Source organism: Propithecus coquereli, unplaced genomic scaffold, assembly GCF_000956105.1.
Source record: "Propithecus coquereli isolate 6110/MARCELLA unplaced genomic scaffold, Pcoq_1.0 Scaffold79, whole genome shotgun sequence".
In the NCBI taxonomy this organism is placed as follows: domain Eukaryota; kingdom Metazoa; phylum Chordata; class Mammalia; order Primates; family Indriidae; genus Propithecus; species Propithecus coquereli.
In genome coordinates, this window is record NW_012154062.1 from 6359597 (window position 1) to 6373160 (window position 13564).

The 13564-nt window shown below is 44.7% G+C and overlaps 1 protein-coding gene across 1 annotated transcript; it reads right to left on the reverse strand.

Annotated features, from left to right (window-relative positions):
• Positions 1-4274: 4274 nt before the first annotated feature.
• Positions 4275-8660, reverse strand: NEFL (neurofilament, light polypeptide). The gene is made up of 4 exons (XM_012662995.1): positions 7246-8660; positions 6126-6250; positions 5390-5712; positions 4275-4862 (listed from the first exon to the last, which is right to left on the reverse strand). Exons 1-4 carry the CDS (start codon positions 8626-8628, stop codon positions 4720-4722), a joined length of 1974 nt encoding a protein of 657 aa, XP_012518449.1. The 5' UTR covers positions 8629-8660; the 3' UTR covers positions 4275-4719.
• Positions 8661-13564: the final 4904 nt, after the last annotated feature.

A 13564-nucleotide genomic window follows, 5' to 3' on the forward strand; every position in this document is an offset into this window, starting at 1 on the left:
AAGTCACCATTCCAGTTTTTGTTATCTGGGCTAAAATAATCTTTCACTTAGTCTCTACTTTGACTCTTGCTTCCCTAATGTCTACTTCACAAGAACCAGAGTGGTCTTTATATTAATAAAACATAGATAAGATAATATCACCTTCTCTTGCTTAACCTCTGCAAAAGTTTCTAATTGCACAAGGAATAAAATCTAAATTTCTTGATATATAAGCCCATGCATAATCTGGCCTTTGCCTGCCTTTATGAGCCTTCTGTTCTACTCTCTGTCTCATTCATAATCCTCAGCCATTAACACGTTTTCCTGGGTTCAAAGAAGCTAAGCTGTTGTTTTTGCTGTTGTTTTTCCTCCACGTGGAACCCCAGATTGTTACATGTCTGGCTCTGATCAAAAATCACCTACTTATTAACCTGTTTACTTGCCCACTGTCTGTTCACACACACACACACACACACACACACACACACACACACACTCACACACACCACTGTTAAGTTCCTGAAAGCAGGAAATTCTCTGCTCTATTTCTTGCACTTTGAACAGTGACTGGCACGTAGTATATGACTAATTTTGTGGAATGAACAGATGCTCTATGTCAAAATATACATAAATAAAAGCAAGAACTAAAAAAAGAACATATAAATGAAAATAACTGGGTTTGAATGGAGAAAATGAAATTTTTTTTCTTTTTAAATTTGCTGTTAATCTCATCATTACATTATTTTTAAAACCCTCCATGTACAAATGATTATCTACGTTGAAGTAGAATAAAAAGGCTGGTACAAACTACCAACAGTTACTTTGTGAGGCTGCTGAAGGTATTTTTATTCCCATGTTGCTTTACCTTTTGGCTTTATAATTCTTATTTAAGACTCTTCACTGAGAATTTTCTAGAGGACCTTACACTGAAAATGGTCCCTGCTGAGAGCTTGTATAATTCACTGCACACCCAACAGAAAAACATCCTGAATTCTCCACTGGGAGCCCCTTTCAAATGGATTTCAGCTGAACTGGAATCATCTCTGACAACTCACACTCCGTCCTCAAGGGAGAAAGAAGAAATTCTCGATCCTTCCCATGTTTACGAAATGTTCTCACAGATATTAAACCTTTGCCATTCCAGAAACATTTATTACTATGCCCACTAAGTCCAAGGCATTTTATTGAGTATTGTGGAAGGAAATGAAGACATCTTTTATTCAGTCAATCTTCATCTCTCCCCTCCCAAAATTATTTGAAATGGCTTACAGCAAGAAGACAAGCAAGAAGAAGGAGATAGAGAAAGGAGAATATTGTTTTCTAAAAAGAGGAGAAATAGGAGGAGGAGAAGAAACAGTTAAGGATTAGTAAAATGTCAACAGAACGAGAAAATTTTGACCAGGTAGAGGAATAACACCATCTTGAACGTCGACGATCCTTGAAGATAAATTTCAAATTCATCTCTGTTTATAAGACCTGGTTCCTGCCTTCCAAAAGCTTGTAATTTAAGCAAAGGGATTAAGATATGGACATAAATCATCACAGAATGAATGAAAAGTTTGAGCAGCCTGAGTAACTGCAATGGTACACGTGGCCTTTAAAGGTACAGAACTGCCTTTTAAGAGTTTTTATTATTGTGTGAAAACTCTCTGACCACCGTCCCAAAATACACTGGTGAGAACATACTCCGATGCCACAGGTGTACCTCACAAGATGGACTGCAAAGGCAGTGAGGTGGATGAGTGTGGGCTACAAAGCTGGACTGTGAGGTCTGAATCCCAGCCCTGCCATTCAGACCAGCTATGTGACCCGTACATATATAAGCAAATTAAGATCTGGTGGGGGTGGGAGTGGGAATGGCCAGTGGGCCACAACGGAGTAACTCTAGAATCCAGGATGGACACTCAATTTGTGGTTCTTTGCTCTTTCCACAACAAGGAGTGGATGAGATTGGAACCGACTGATGAATACTCTTGACTTTCTAGTCACTTTAATCTACGGAGAAGTTATTCATGCAATAAATATGCATCGTGCCTCCACTATGACAGGAACTATGCTAGATACTGGGAATAAAATTGTGCGCAACAGAGACCTGATTCCCATGCTTTGGAGTAGTGGGAGAGGCAGACAGTGATCAAATTATCACACAGATAGTTAATGTCTAGTTACAAGTATGAAAAAATCTACACAGTTTTAGGAGCATATTTAATAGAAGAACTTGACCCACCAGAAGAGGTCAGCAAAGGCTTCTCTTAGGGAATGACACTTAAGCCTAAATCTGAAGGGTAAATAGGAACTGGCTGGGCAAGGTTGAGAGAAGAAAAGAAAAGATGAGTGCTCCAGACAGGGTAATCAGCAAAACCCTGCAGCAGGTGGGACACCGGAAGACCAGGTTGGCTGGAGCACCGGAAGTAAGGCGCAGGCAGATACACAGAGGATGAGGCCAGAGAAGTAGGCAGGGGTCAGGTCGATGCAGGCCTTGAAAGACCACATTAGAGAGTTTGGTTTTTTTATTTAAAAGAAATAGGAAGTTATTGAGGGGTTTTAACCAGGAAGATGCCATGATCAAAACTTTTCAAAAGACTAGCCTGCTCCGGGGTACTGATTGAAGGAGACCAGGTGTAGACACCGATGGCAGTGCTCGCAGAGGTGTGGATGGATTCAAGACATGGAGGTAGGAGAACCACTAGGGCACGGTGACCGATTAGACCAGAGGGTGTGAGGAGAGGGAATGGGGGGAAGATGACATGTGACGTGTCTGATTTACAGAATCGGATGACTGGGGAGAGGGGTCATTGACTGGAAGGGGGAATAACTGAAAAAGGACTGGGGTTTTTGGGGGGAGCAGAGAGAAAAGGGGTACAGACAACGGTACCAAATTTGGGGAAATTTTTTAAAAGACTGCAAACTCATTTAATTTAGGTTTTTCAGTATTTTATTATGGCACACAGGATAGAGTATGGTACAGTGTTCTTAACTTCAACCAAGAAATTCTCAAACCAACCAGCTGTTCCCATTTAGCTCAAGTTACTTTGTAGATGTAGTTTGAACCTGCCTGAAATTCACCATGTGTATCATCTCACGTCCAATTAGCATAAATGTGAAAAGCTTGGTTCTGAGATTCTTACTCTTTACAGAAGCCAATATGCTCAGAGCCTTCATAGTTCAAATCCATATCCTCATGGCAGATAAAGAAATATTTTACCTATTTGCATGGTAACATATATTTAACTAGAAATAGGTAGCGTGAAGGGAATCAAATAACTTTAAATGGAGACCACTTTAGTTTCAGGTTAAATTCATGACTTAAAAATATCATCTAAAAACCAAATATTGAACAAAGTCAGCTGACAAAGCAATCGTTTAAGAACAGAAGCAGAGTAGCAGATAGTCAATACTGTCATCTATATTCCCCATCAAATGCAATTGCAAGAGCGTTCATAACTTTACAGTGGACAAGGAGGACAGATGGGGTGTGTATTTGATGCAATGCCAACCAGTTAAGCTATCACTGAAATCCAAGTATTTCCCAATAAAGACATGCAGAGCAATGCCAATGTAAAACATACAGGTATATTATCTCCCCCCACCCTTAAGTGACTGATAATAATTTCGTTACCTGTGTCTGTAGTTTTTAGAAAGGTTTAAAATATGTGTCATTAAATGCTATTTATTTGAGACAACAGAATTAAGCAAACAACACACTGAATCATGAGCTCAGGATTGCAGGCAACATGTTTGCAGGGGAGGGACAAACAACCTTTGATAGTCTCAACTCTCTCCTTCCAAAATTATACATTGCTAAAAAATTCTTCTTCCTGATTCTATCATGTGCTCAGGTTTCAACCTTTGCCCATGATATTTAGACTATATTTTAAAATGCAATTTTAGAGATGTGTGGGATTTATATTCTATTCATATTGTACTCTTACATACTAGTTTGAATCAACCTATTTACCATAAAGGGTATATCCGTCAGATACTTTCAGAATTGCTTCCCATAAAGCTATCCTGCAACCTATTATTGTATATTTTATGGGGCAAAGTATATTGTTCCTTATAGACTTTCTCATCTTCATGTTTATTGGCCGTAAAATTTTTGAGGGGAAAGATTTCATGAATAGTCGTGACCTCACTCTACCCCTCAGAATTTCCAATTAAGTGGGAAAAAAAAGTAATTGTTAAAATCTTGAGTTTTAAAAAAATTAGAGGTCAACAGATCACTTGTATATAGCTTAGACTTATGCCCTCTTTAAGGTATTTTAATTAAGTCAACAACCACAGCAAGAACTATGTCATTCAGTGTAACTTTATTTACTATTTATTGCACATAACTTGAGGTCTTTTAATGTTTAACCACCGAAGGCTCAAAGGACTATTTCTCCATGAAGTTTAACATTAACATTAGTGAATTCATTGATTCATGGTGTGTGTTTTTTTATTTGTAAACATCTGAATGATTCACATTGCCGTAGATCCTGAACTCATAAGCGTGGACCATGCACAGGCTGGCAGCAAGCCAGAAAGCCACTCCGCAAGCAAACAGAGACTCTGCATAAAGAGAAAACTCATAGCACAACATTGAATGTCCAACCTAAGTCATCTCAGAATTATACATAGATTGACTTTTTAATTCACGGAGGATCTGGAACTCAACTGGTTGGTTGGTTGATGATGGGGTTGACCTGATTTCAGGAGAAGTATTCCTGGCATAATTAAAGAAAAGGGAGGGGAGGAGGCTCAATCTTTCTTCTTAGTTGCCTGTTCCTCCCCAGCACCTTCAACTTTTTTCTCATCCTCCTCAGCTTCTTTGGTTTCTTCTCCTTCTTCACCTTCACCTCCTTCCTCTTCTTCCTTCACGTCTTCAGATTCTTCCTTGGCAGCTTTAACATAAAAAAGAAAATTGACAAGATCCAGATGCAGGGTAAGTGCAGTCAAACATTTCTGCAAAGGTTTGATGGTAAAACACAACTGTCAGGATGCTCACCAGAAACCTCTCAACGCCACTCCCCAAAAGCACCTGACATGACAATGCTTGTCACGAATCCTTTGCCACTGAATGCATATTTAAATTGAATGAGAGTATGTATGTCTAAGTGTAGATATTGGAAGCTCTGCTCCTCTCCAAGACCTAACCTCAGCATTTCTTATGTGTTTGGTATTCATCTTTGTAGGATACCAACTGCTGTGATCAATGAATGCATTAAAAAATGAAATTTTTGAGCAATCACTCAGGTGCTTACTAAAGGTGTATTAAATAAACAAATGCATTATTTATTTAAGATTCTAAAATCACATATGAATAAAGCCTCCCTAGCGTAAGCAAGACTTCATTTATCTTACACACTTCCTAACACATAGCCACACCCAGTGTGCACTTGAAGTTGCAGGGTTTTGTTTTTGATCATACCTCCTTCTTCCTCTTCGGCTGCCTCTTCTTCCCCAGCCTCTTCCTTGTCCTTCTCCTCCTCTTCGGCTTCTCCTTCAGAGCGGGGTTCGTCCTTGGCTTCCTCTGCTTTCGCAGCCTCAATGGTCTCCTCCACCTCGATCTGCTCCTCCTGGACCTGGCTTGTGTAGTAGGCCGGGAAGGAGCGGGCCGACATCAAGTAGGAGCTGGTCTGTAAACCACCGTAGGCAGATCGGCCAAAGACCTGGGAGCTCTGGGCGTAGCCACTGGTGATGCTTCCCACGCTGGTGAAACTGAGCCGGGTCTCCTCACCTTCCAGGAGTTTCCTGGGGAGGCAGGTGGAGGGTGGGGTTAAAAAACAGGAGCAGGAAATGTGTTTAATGACTTGCTCTGAGCCCACCCCTCTTCCCTTCCCCCCAATGCCACCAGGAGCAGGGCTGGGAATTATCAAAAATTAATGACTAGGGATTTTGTGACTGTGACCAGAAAAAAAAATCATAAATAGGCCTAAGAGATTTAAAATATAATGGGAAGCTAAGAATAAGACTCATTATTACAGGGTTACATGCTTAGGTATTTGTCTAAATACCTTCTTCTTGGGAGAAGCCAAAAAAATTAATGATTCTGCTTCATTATTTCAAAGAACTATTCCTGAAGGTTTCTGATCCAACATAATTTTAAATGGAATCTGATTTTCTTCCTAAGGCTTAATGGCAGCTACCTTTGCCCCTGTTCTCACCTGTAAGCTGCAATCTCAATGTCCAAAGCCATCTTCACGTTCAGGAGGTCTTGGTATTCCTTTAGGTATCGTGCCATTTCACTCTTTGTGGTTCTCAATTCATTTTCTAATTTGTTGATCGTGTCCTGTTGGAAGACAAAAAAAAAAAAAAAAGAAATCCAAGCATAAATCCCTACTGCTATCATTTTACTGTACTACAGTTGCAAAGGCCTATTTTCAATTAAAATCAAAGTGTATACCTTTCATAAAATCTCTCCTCAAACAATTGCCTGTTCTTTTTAATACCCTTTCTCGGCTAAAATATCTAGCTTCATGAAGCCTGAGATGAAAAAAAAAAAAAAACTGATGAAAGAAAATTTTTTTTCTATTTCTTTACTTAATATAGTCTGATGATTATCATAAAATTAAAAAAAAACCTAAATTGATAGAAAAATTTTGTTTCACACTCACTGATTAATTCTTTATGGGAGAAGGAAATAGCTGAATTTTAAAAATTATATTCTCTATTTCCCTTGTATCTAAATTATTTTTTTCTAGTCCCCAGGAGATGGAGCTCCTCTAAATAGAAATAGTTTACCTTGAACATCACTGGTCAATTATGTAAAACAATTTTGACTGTATTCCTGTCTACCTGCTAAGGGGAGGGAGTGGTTGATAAAGCTAGTCATAAAGCATGCTGGTCACAGTAATCTCTCAGAACTGATTGAGAGTTTTTTGCTATACTATGTATTAATCAGATAATCCAATAAGTGCTGCAAAGTAATTTGTGGTTAATGAAAGTCAGTAAAAAGCGGATGTCACCGCAGGCTGGAGGCAACGCCCAACTCTCTTCTTCCCCTCCCCCACCCAACCCCCAGGCAGGGCTGGGCAGCTTCAATGCGCAAGACAGATTGAACAGCACCGAGCGCAAACCCAGACTGCAGTCCGAGAGCCCCACCCTCGCCCTCCAAGTGCCCCACCCCTACCACGCAGACTTTAGGGAGCCAAGTCCTACCCCTAATAGGTGCATGCACCTGCCTCAACCCTGGCCCCCACTTTCTGGGCGCACCCTCAACTCCCCCACCCCCTGTTAGCAGCACCCTCCGCCCCACAAACCCATGTGTTTCGGATGGTGCCCCACCTGCATAGCACTGATGTCGGCATTCTGCTTGTCCTCTAGCTCCTGCAGCTGCTTCTCCAGCGCTTCGTTCATGCCCCGGCATGCTTCGATCTCCAGGGTCTTGGCCTTGAGCAGGCGGCGGCTCTCGGACACCTCGTCCTTGGCTGCACGCACGGCGTCGGTGTTCTTGGCGGCGCTCTCGGTCAGCACCGTGAAGCGGCTCTTGAACCACTCTTCGGCATTCTGCATGTTCTTGGCGGCCAGCTTCTCATACTGGGCGCGGATGTCCTTGAGCGCAGCAGAGAGGTCGGGCTTGGTGGACACGTCCATCTCCACGGAGATCTGCGCGTACTGGATCTGCGCCTGCAGCTCGGCGATCTCCTCTTCGTGTACCTTCTTCAGGAAAGCGATTTCGTCCATCAGGCTGTCGATGCGCTTCTCCAGCTCGGCGCGGGCCAGCGCAGCCTCGTCTGCGCCTTTGCGCGCCTCCATCAGCCGGCCCTCGGCGTCCTCGCGGCTCAGCACCTCCTCCTCATAGCGCGCCTGCAGGTTGCGCAGCGTCTCCTCCAGCCCCTCGCGCTCGCCCTGGAGCGCCTGCTTCTCGTTGGTGGCGTCTTCCGCCGCCAGGCGCAGGTCGCGGATCTCCTGCTCGTACAGCGCCCGGAAGCGGGACGGCTCGGAGTGCTTCTGGCGCAGCACCAGCAGCTCGGCCTCCAGGACCTTGTTCTGCTGCTCCAGCTCGTGCACGCGCTCGATGAAGCTGGCGAAGCGGTCGTTGAGGTCCTGGAGCTGCGCCTTCTCCTGCGTGCGGATCGACTTGAGGTCGTTGCTGATGGCGGCTACCTGGCTCAGGTCGAGGCTCTCCAGGCTGGGCATCAAGGAGCCCGAGCTGGACGAGTAGCTGCGGCGCACGGACAGCGAGGAGGACACGGGCGCCGAGTAGCTGGAGTAAGCGGAGCGCGCGGTGCTGTAGCCGCTGCGCACGCTGGAGATGTGCACCCGGGGCGTCTCCACGTAGCGCCGCTTGTAGGAGGTCGAGTAATACGGCTCGTAGCTGAAGGAACTCATGGTGGCGGCCGGTGCCTCCCCGGCCCGCGGCGGCGGTGGGGGCCTGGAGAGAGAAGGACGGGGGAGAGAGGGGAAGGGGAGGATGGATGGCTGTGTGCGGCTCGGCGCCGTCCTGCCACCCCTATTTATACGCCGGCGGGATTCTGACGCAGTGTGCGATCGATCACCGCGCGCCGGCCAGTGGGGGCAGCGCGCTGCCGCAGCCCGGGCGAGGATTCTGCGCAAAAGGGAAGGCGGGGGCGAGCGACAGGCGGCTGGGGAGCTGCGGCGGCCGTCCTTTCTGCTTTTTTCTGAAGCCCTCGATTTTTCTCTGAGACCCTGCACCCCCTCCCTCATTTCCTTTCTCTACCCATCCACGCACGCACTCCCATCCTTGCTTATACCTAGGCCTCGTGTCACTTAGCTCAAGTGTCCCCAATAACAGGTCCTCTCTCCCTACTGACACCCTAGTTTTCCATATCCTGGTGCCTCGCGGACACCCTGTCCCCCAACTCGCCCTTTCCCCACCGGGGACCTGCTAGATCATCCCCTTTGCTGTCTGTGGTGGCGGTGCCGCGAGGGCATTTGACATAGAAATAGTAGGTTAGGTTGCGTGTCTGCGGCATAGATGGAGAAGAGTTTCACGTTACTTTGTAGCCTTTTCTGGCACTTTCTTTATCTCCTTTTCTCCTTTTCCTTTTCTTTAATGTGATGCTTCTCAACACTCTGGGAATGTGCGTGCACACACACACCCCACCCCCGACACACACACACACACACACACACACACACACACCCCACACTCTGCGGCACTGCAGGTGTTTGTTTAGCATTTCTAAACCTTTAGAGCAGTTAATCGGCTTGTTTGTGTTCCCAGCTTTTTTCTTTGTTTCTTTTCTGGGAATGGAACCTCGGTGCTTTCAGCGCGTTGCGGGGTGTAGGAGGAGAACAGAGAATGAGTTGGAGACTAACGGTGAGACCGACTTGCTCGGGCTGCTTGGAGCCCACCAAGCCGGATTCCTGCCTGACGCCGCCAACGCCAGCGTATTAAACAGCCCCTTTCCCTCTTTTTACACCTGTGTAGCGCTCAACCTGATGATTTGGACAGGCCGTGCAGGTGGCTGATTTTCAGGGAAGCCGCTGCGGCCAGCCCCGGGCGCCGGGTGTGGTCTCCGGGGAGGAGAACTCACTGCCACTTCTGGTTCAGGAGCGGATAGAAAACAGCCGCGTGACTCTCCCCCGATTCACCATAACAAGTAGATAACAGATGCAGTCAGGAATCTCTGGGCTTCCTTTAGGAAGCACCCAGACACCCCAAACCGTGTGCACACTGGACACAGCCCTGCGGTTCACGGAGCATCTCCGGTTTCATGGAGGGTTTGCAGAGATTGAAATTAAAATACCTAAGAATTTTCTAAGCAAGCATTCAGTTTTTGTTTTATTTCTCTATCAACTTACTGTTTTTTTAAAAGAGGCAAACTAAGGAAAAACAGGGTAACCGTTTTCAAATACAGAAGCCGAATGGCTTCCCGTGTGGTCCTCAGAAGGTGAAGCGCGTGGAGCGGTATCACAGCCGCCTCCGGAGATGCTGTCCTCCTCTCCCGAGAAGAGGGTGGGTGAGGCTCATCCTCCGAGGTGCTTTCCGACCCTACAACCCCGGGATTATGATACCCCACCCTCTTCATGGTAGAGGGAAAGACTGTAGCAGAGAACTTTCATCGGGTTTCTAAACAATCTCTATTGTCTCAAATAATACAGATTCAGAAGCACCGATATTGGTAGTTTAAAACCGGCAAAAACCAAGGAACCCAAAAAACCAACCAAGCCCAAAACATCCAAGAATTCAAACCCAAAGGCAATAAGCCGGCCCGAAAAAAAGTTGGCCCTGGCAAGGAAGGGAAGGGAACTAACGGGAAGAAATTTTAAAACCCGCAAAATCCTGGGTTTCCCCCTCAACAAGGTCAAAAATGGGAAAAGCCTCCGGGGGAGGAGTGGGGGGACGAGAGAGAAAACACAAGAAAACACACATATATATCCCCCCAAAAACACACATATGAGAGAAAAAGGCACAAAACAGAGGGTTGTGAAAACCCGCCACATAAAAAACACAGTGTCACACACACAGTGTGTGAGACTCCGCACACAACACACTCTCGGGTATTCATGAATGCATTTCCTTTGTGCCACCCCTTTTCCCAGGAGTTTCAGGTCACCCTCAGAGATCTTGAGGCCATCAGCGTGTTTTTTATTTTTTTCCTTTCCACAGCTCCTCACTGAAGCCTTTGGCTGCAGAGGAGGCTGCCCAGAAAGGAGAGAGCACCAAGGGCAGCAGATGCTGCCGGGAGAAGAAACCAGTGAGGCACCTGGAGCCATCCTTTGGGCAGCAGAAACAAGGAGAAATGGGGCAGTGAAGGGTGAGACTGGGAGGGCAGAGGGGCCCTTTTCTGTGCTGAACCTGGTCAATGGAGTGGGGAAGGGGCAGAACCACCTTCTTTGTCACCGCAGCTCTCTGGTCTTTTTGAGTAGCTCCTGGCGTGGCCACCCCAAGCTGCAGGACAGCCTTGCTTTAGGGGGCTCTTGAACCCAGCCTGGGTCTGAGTTTGGTTTTGGTTCCCCCCGCCTTCAGCCTCCTCTGCTAGCTGCCTGCCTCTTCTTTAATATTCTGTCTAGTCATCCTCCTTTTCAAATCCTCCCCCCCAGCATGTTGCTCTGAAAGCCCATGTGGCATTTGCTCTGGGTATCAAAGCAAAGGAAAAGGGAGCAACTCTGGAAAAATCTGTTTGGAAAAAAAAAAAACAAAACAAATCCTGACTTTTCCTTTCCCCTCCCCGCAAATGTTTCTGCATTAGTGTTGTTTGAAGTAATATCATTATCTCTTTAGAAAGGCTTTTGAGTCTTGTTACGTACTTGTGCATTTATTTCCTTCCTTTTAAGTATCTTCTCCACAAACATGAAATTGGTCATGGGCTGCCAACAAAACATGCTCCGTGGAAATTAAAAAAATAAGTATTAAAAACAAATATAGAAGTATGCTAACGAACCTCTGTAATAGAATTCCTACCACTCTGGTTACTCCTAATACCTCTATATTTCCTCTAAAAAACTGTTTGAGGTAATTTAGTTAAAAAGTAAATATATTCACATTACCATAAAATGCCTAAGATATAACTGTTTCAGAACCACTGAAAATATGTTACTTCTCCAGTGCCAATAGAGTCTGAAAGCTTCAGTCATATGGGACCTGATGACCAGCGACTTTTCATTTCATTATTCTAAAACCCTTTGACACAACAGGAAGTTCTGTACTGGCATTTGTTTTGAAAAGCTCAGCTTTAGGCTGAAGTTCTTCCAAGGCAGGGCCCATAAAAAGCCTCCTTCCAGGGGTCAGGAGAGCCACGTTCTCCTGCCACCAATAAGCTGTGGCAATAGTCCTAGACCAAGACAGAGGATGGGACTCCATCCCTCTCACCACCAGGTAGATACATCAGTGTCATAAAAGTTGGCATCCGCATGTTGATGCAAGGAAATAAAAGAAATAAACACATGCAGGACACCTACATAGGACAGGCTCTCAGTTGTTTAATAATGACAAAATCCCCTAGAGATGGCCATTACTAGTCCAAGCAAACAGCTGAGGCCCAGGGAAGTTAAGTAATTTTCCAACACACAGCTACTTCTAACCTAAGCTTTGTCTGCTTCCAGACAGAGGATGCTGTACTCATTATACATCCTGCAGCCATTGTCTTTTGCCACTTCCCTATGTCTCTGTAGAACTTGATAATTGAATGCCACAGTCTTCAGAGTCTAGCGTGCATGTAATAAACCTCTCCTGCTTGGGGGACACCAATATGAACTGATCTGTACCATGAGGAAACTGTTAATGAGTGTGTTCCTTTTTTAGATAGCTAGTGATTGCAACAAACTATATGATTGTTGTAGGTTTTCAAATATCCCAGTGGAAAATCTAATGGGTGCTACCAGTGGACCATGGCATATAACTGGTGCTGTAACTTTTTAGACACAACTCCAAACATCCATTTACAAAACGCTTTTTCGGAAATTAACAAGCTAAAATGTAGCTTAGCTGATGGAAACTCTTTAACTACACCATGACTTCCACTTTTTTCTAATTAAAATATCTTTATTTTCTGCCCTTGCAAATGGGTTTTCTTTGAAAAAGTGACCTTAAAAATTGCTTTAAGGAATAAAAGTGCCAACATCTCATTATTGGAGTTTATCATGCTTTCCACAAGTCTTTAACTTTTTCCAAAAAAAAACATAAATAAAGTCAACAGAAATGTATAGTTTGTTGAAGCCACAAATATCTTTCCTTTCTATTTCTTGTAGCCAGTTTATTTCTTTGTATGTTATGCTCACTACTGGAGTCATAATAATCTCTCCCTTCTCTTAGGAAATACGTCTAAGAGAAAAACTTTTCCCATTTTAATATAAACTATGCTTAATTTTACAGCACCACATTTCGAAGTGATGCATCATAAAGTGTGCTATGCGGCTATATAAAATTCAGATTACAGCAGGAACAAGAATGTCATTTGAATAGATTAAAGATGGGAAGCATGTTTATATTCAAGGCACGTGCAGTATTAGAAATGACAGGAACTTACTGCTGTCCAAGCAGAAATGATGGTGATAGGTTCAAACTCCTAAATGCTTGCTCCATGGAACTAGCCAAGTGAATGTATTTTTCTCCCCAGAGGCCTGCTCTACCGAGCCTTGCCCTTAATCACAATCACCAGACTCGGAGGTAAGAGGGTACGCTGGGGACAGCCATTCCAGGCAGGTCACAGGGATATCGGTCAAAGCCAGCAATGCTAACCCTGTTTGTTCAGTTGTGCTTTCCTGACTGCAAGGCAATATACGCTGCTTTTGCAATTTGGGTAATAACCAGCCACAGAAATATTCCATGTGGCACCTGGATTTCTTTGCTGACCTCCACGTTGGTTTAATAAATCAATGGGAGGAATGTGAGGTTTCATGTTTGCAAAGATAGAGGATAAGCATTTCCGTCTGCAAGAGACAAAGCCCCGGGGCTGGCTCTTTCGCAGCCATGCTGGACTCCATCCAAGGCAGCAGTTCACTTTCTCACCAGCACTTCGCCACTGCACCAGTGCAGCAAATGCTGTAGGATCATGGGCGGATCCCTGGATTCCCACAGTAGAGCAGGCAGGCTTCCGAAACCAGGATACGTAACGCTGTTGTTTGGTAAGTTGAACATGCAAGAGACTGTCCGGATTAGAAAGGCGAAACTTGATTGTGTCTAAATGGCTTATTG